Raw genomic sequence first — 6,000 nt, forward strand, 5'->3', positions numbered from 1 at the left:
TGTGCTCAATCCTGCGAATGATGTGTTAAATCAATGTCCTATTGTAAGTGACTTTGCATTAATGCACAGTTCACAGTCTGCATCTGTAAAGAGCTTTGTGATGGCGGTCCACTGTGAAAGGCGCCATATAAAAATTAAAAAAAATATAAAATACAACGTATGTATATTTAATAATAAATTTGGTCATAAATTGTGTGTTGTAAAAGTTTTCAATTCAAAATGTTATTTATTTTGTACATTTTACATTTCATTGACTCCACAAACAAATGTCATATTTGAAAGAATAAGGTTTTATCAGGTCTTAAACAAGATTAAGGTTTTCAGCACTCAGCTAAAAATCTCTGGGAAAATAATCCCAAAACAGACAGTGTTTGCTATACGTTACAATAAAAGTCATCTCCTCGTTCCCCTTGCTTCTCAGCAATGTTGGTTTTGTCTGCCACCTCAAGCCTGCATTGGTACAGTGTTATTGCGAATAAGAAATACATACCATTGTCTGCTGGACTGCTGCCAACTGAAGACTTACCTTCTCCCAAACATTTCACATTATAAACTGCTGTTATGTACAACAAATCTTACCTTGATTGGAGCTGTGCTAAATCTAATTTTTCTATTTGAAGGGATCTCTTCTTCTTTTTCTTCTTCTTCAGGCAAGCCAGGAATTTCCCAAGTACTGTTATCCAGTTCATAATAGTTGCTCTCATCACTGCCTCCTTGATCCTCAGGTTCTGTATAGCTTTCACCCCAACCCTGATTACAAATGTCTCTATCAGGAGTATCAACTATCTTCTTGTTTTCTGCATATCCTACATGTATGTCATTTACCTGGTCATCAGAAACCCAGGTAGAACTGAAGTCAGTACACTCAGTGATCTCAGTCTCAAAGCAAACTGAGGAGTCCTCACTTCCTGTTAATTCCTTTTGACCCACCACCATTTCATTCTGTGCAGTCATTCTCTTTGATTTGTCTTGGAGGTCAGGACATTGTGATAATGGACACTCTGTATCTGTCACTGTTCCCACTGGTCTAGTGCTATTCAAAGCATCTAAATCAACAGTGTTACTAAGAACAAATTCATTTTTGTCTTGCCCCCCAGTTCCCAGATGACCCATTTCTTCTGTTTTATCTGACAAAGGACTGGAGCTTAAGAGGTCCTCTGAAGATGAGGAAGGTGGAATTCTTTGTTTACACTCAACAAAATCCTGATTTCTTTGAACTTGTGATTGCTGCAGGCTACAGTCCTCCTCACTAAGCTTGTTGTGTCCCCCATCATCAGACTTTTCCAACAAGCTTCCATTTTGTTGTTGAACATTTTCAAACACAGCGCTGAGCTGGCTTACTGTTGGAGAAGAGGCCTCTGTCCTTGAACACAAGCTGTCCAGAGAATCTGTGCTGCTTCTGTTAGAACGGGATACCCTCCAGTCATCCAGACACTCTTGAGAACCTTTTTTGTCCTTGTTTAAAGATGTTGTACAGCTGGTCTGCTCAAACATCTTCCGCGTTTCAGAGAATTTGGAATGACAGGGTCCATCCCGACGAGTGTCACATTTGCTAACCTGCTTGCCAACTGTGGTTACCACTTTTACAATCGATCCATCCACTTTATCCACAAAGTCTTTGGGCTTTTGTATCTTTTGAGGAGAAGTACCTAGTTTTCCCTTCGCTTTAGATGGCGTCCCAGTACTGTCATTTGGTCCTGATTCCATTTGCAGAAATATATTCTTGATCCTGTTAACATTGGAGCCATATCTTCTCCCTCTAGTCTGCTGAGTGTTCTGAGTTCCTGCCTTTGGTTTTTGTTCTCCATCGATTCTGGGCTTGTCAAATGTGCTTTTGAGTGCCTGAAATTCCGTCTTGTACGCATTCCGGTGAGGAGAGGCACTTCGAAGGGTTGATCTTTCTCCTGATGCCTCTGTTTTCATCATTTTTTTTTTTTATTTCAGTGCAGGAGACACAATCTGCATATCAAGAGTTTCAAATCCTGCACATTTTTTTTTCAGGCATCTAATTATAAAGGTGTTTTCAGGTGTTGCTGTCAGAAACAGAAAGCAGAAAGAAAGAATAAACTATATTTCACACAGGAGCACTTGATAATTTCATAACTAGAAACTGCAAGGTGCATATTTTAATACTGCCAGATTCTACAAAACAGAACCCGCCCACGACTAAAGTTTTGGCACTAGTAACATTGGTACATTTTCAACTACTGTTCTGTATTAAATTAAGGCAGAAAGAGACAGACATTGCATAATTAACATGAAATGCACTGTAAACTTTTGATGAAAATAAAGTGAATAAGAGGAAAAATGTTAAGGGTTTGGGTATACACTCGTTTTTATAATTATCTGAATGATTGTACAACAGATTCTATTATTACATTAATATAAACATAATCATATTTTATTGTATAGCTTTTGTGTGATGACACTAAATGGTCCTTTATAAACGCATTATTCTTACTCGTGACAGTTATAATATACTACAATGCATCACTGCAGACACGTTATTTAAAAAAACCTGCAAAGCTATACTGGTAGATATCAATCAACATGATGCAAAATTGTGTCAAATATCCTCTGCCAGACAGCAGCATCAGGTTATGTTCAACCATTTTGGTCGTAAAAGTGCTTAGGGCAATGGTAGAACATAATCTGACATATATTGCACAAATGAACCGCATTTATTTATTTATTTATTTATTTATTTATTTTGCAAATCCAAAAATGTCGCATTCCCTAAGAGTTCTTTCAATAAGGCTTAGACTAGCGTGCAACGCAACAGCGCTACTGGTGTGCATTAGTGATTTACATTTAGCGATTTGAAAAGCAGCACAGTCTAACATCTTTAGAATATATATATTTACATGTAAAGTGTGTTATATTACAAATACTGTAGTATGCTTATAAATAAATTAATAAAAACATATGAGGCGAGGCAGTACTTTTTGCTTGCATACTGCAGTGCAAACACATACAATAAACCGTAGTTTTTTTTGTTTGTTTTTTTTCCAGATACATCATAGCACATACGAAACCAATGAATTAACTCATGATTTAATACGGTATGAATTCCATGTACACATTTCCAACGACAGTCAGTACATACAGTTTTGCGAGATTAATGCAGACCTGAATAAATGCATACCATTTGGTGCTGAATCAGAATAAATGTGCTGCAACCACAGTGCACCCGCGAGGCTATGAAAAATAGGCTACACAGTATCAAGCCTGAACATATTACTGCAAAGTAAGAATTAACACGTGACGTAAACAACCGTACACAACAACAGTACAGCTTGATTTAATGTAATGGTTTTGGTGTAAATCTTCAGATAAAAAAAAATAACATACCGGTAATTAAATTCTAACATGTATGTTCTGAAATTGTTCTAACTAACTTTCTTCAAAACGCTCCAGTACAAGGAGTACATAAGCTTGATAAACTCGCTGTATTGCATACATCATGTTCACACAACAAGGTATTGCAAAAATTATATTGTAACCCATCAAAATATTGTCAATAATGTTAGATTACATTACAATAAAAATGAATGTCAAAAATATATCAATACATACATTCACAAGCAGAAAGGACCCGCTGTATCTACAGAAATGTCTGGCCACAACAGCACCAGCTGATAAATCCACTAAACAGATCAAAGAAAATAGCTCACTAAATACCAGCATACGTGTTGTAGAAAACAAGAGTCACACTTACTTGCATGTCTTTTCTCATAGAGAACAGATAGTGGTCAAAAGACTCCACGTCGTTCCGGTTGGTACATTACATCAAGAGACAGTGGCATGTAGCTGGAAAATCTTCGGCTGTCTGTTTCCTTTTTTATTTGCTTTTTTTTTTCTCCACATGTCGTACTCCAACCTGTGTCACCAACCAGTTTGACAGACTGCTGTTTCAATTCTAACACCGCTACATAACGCCACTGCAGGCAAAGAGAGGCACTTCCAACCACACAATATAGGGGTGGTTGTAGAGCGTAGGCAACCGACAAGGATATATATATATATATATATATATATATATATATATATATATATATATATATATATATATATATATATATATATATATATATATATATATATATATAACTACAATAGGATGTTATGAAAAAAATTGTCTTGCAGAGTACAGATTGTATTATAAATACATACGTGTGACAGGTGGCGTACCTCGCTGCCCTTAATGGTTTGATCCAGTAAACTGCAAAAAGGAAAGTTTACGATGGGGACCCGGGAGGGGGGGGGGGGGGGGGGGAGAATTGCAGTCCTGTAAATACCAACACATAATTGAAACTGCTGGCAATACCATGGAGTTAGTGCAGAGAAGTGCGGAACAAATTGGAAACAGTAATCTGTGGGAAGGTCTCATGAAACACTTAAAAAATACCCAGACACAACACTTTGAGATTAAATTGCACCTTGTTCTGCTTGTTCCTATATTTCATAACACAATTGTTATAGACTAGACTAGTTCAACCATTCACAGAAAAACAACAATCCTACATACTGTTAGTGACTGCTGGAATGGACTGTTTTGATCGGGAACAATGAAAACTACTTCTTAAGGGAACCAGTTAGCTTTATTAAGAGGCTTGTCTTGACGCTGCTTACTGTCACGGTGGCCCTGAATATCAAAAGTGTCTTCTGACAGTCTGAAACTCGCGGGCTCAGTCTGTTTGAACCAGACTCTTATCCCGAACTTTGTTTCCATCATAAAATGAAGCACAATGGCGGAATTACTCTTCAGTATTTAAATGAGAAACATATGTTAATGACGCACATTCATAAGAACATAAGAGCATAAGAAAGGTTACAAACGAGAGGAGGCCATTCCGCCCATCTTGCTTGTTTGGTTGTTGGTAGCTTATTGATCCCAGAATCTTATCAAGGAGCTTCTTGAAGGATCCCAGGGTGTCAGCTTCAACAACATTACTGGGGAGTTGGTTCCAGACAATTCTCTGTGTTAAAAAGTGCCTACTATTTTCTGTTCTGAATGCCCCTTTATCTAATTTCCATTTGTGACCCCTGGTCCTTGTTTCTTTTTTCAGGTCAAAAAAGTTCCTTGAGTCAACATTGTCAATACCTTTTAGAATTTTGAGTGCTTAAATCAGATCGCTGCATAGTCTTCTTTGTTCAAGGCTGGATTCAATTCTTTTAGCCTGTCTGCATATGTCTTGCCTTTTAAACCCGGAATATTTCTGGTCGCTCTTCTTTGCACTCTTTCTAATATGCTTTTTGTAGAGAGGTGACCAGAACTGGACACAATATTCTAGATGAGGTCTTACTAATGCATTGTAAAGTTTTAATATTACTTCCCTTGATTTAAATTCAACGCTTTTCACTATAAATCTGAGCATTTTGTTGGCCTTTTTATAGCTTCCCCACATTGTCTAGATGAAGACATTTCTCAGTCAACTCCTAGATCTTTTTCATAGATTTCTTCTTCAATTTCAGAATCTCCCATATGGTATTTATAATGTGCATTTGTATTGCCTGCGTGCAGTACCTTACACTTTTCTATATTAAATGTAATTTGCCATGTGTCTGCCCAGTTCTGAATGCGGAATTTATTTTTATATGCGTCTGCCCATGGATTACAGACTAATGAAAATATATGGTGCACCATATGTTTTCAACATATAAAATAAATATATGGATTACAGACTAAAATACTGTATATTTTAAGTATATTAAAAGGGGCAAATTTATAGATATGAAAAATATAAGGATCATACTTTTCTACCATAGATTAAAAATATGTTTTTTCCATAAGGGGTGTTTGACACTCTTCCTATTTTTGTGTCGCCTGCAAATTTAACAAGTTTGTTTACTATACCAGAATCTGTCATTAATGTTGATTAGGAATAGCAGAGGACCTAATATTGATCCCTGTGGTACACCACTGGTTACCTCACTCCATTTTGAAGTTTCTTCTCTAATCAGTACTTTCTGTTTTCTACATGTTAACCACTCCCTAAT

At 36.8% G+C, this 6,000-nt stretch overlaps 1 protein-coding gene across 1 annotated transcript in view; it reads right to left on the reverse strand.

Moving 5' to 3' along the window:
- LOC117400318 (neurabin-1-like) overlaps positions 1-3,925 on the reverse strand; it is a 77,688-nt gene extending 73,763 nt beyond the window's left edge. Inside the window, exons 1-2 of the mRNA XM_059021186.1 lie at positions 3,719-3,925; positions 580-2,033 (exon numbers count right to left, since the gene is read on the reverse strand). Coding sequence (XP_058877169.1) covers positions 580-1,926 — 1,347 coding nt within the window. The 5' untranslated portion in view covers positions 1,927-2,033; positions 3,719-3,925. The remainder of the gene's footprint in view (positions 1-579; positions 2,034-3,718) is intronic.
- Positions 3,926-6,000: the final 2,075 nt, after the last annotated feature.

Source organism: Acipenser ruthenus, chromosome 4, assembly GCF_902713425.1.
Source record: "Acipenser ruthenus chromosome 4, fAciRut3.2 maternal haplotype, whole genome shotgun sequence".
Classification (NCBI taxonomy): Eukaryota; Metazoa; Chordata; class Actinopteri; order Acipenseriformes; family Acipenseridae; genus Acipenser; species Acipenser ruthenus.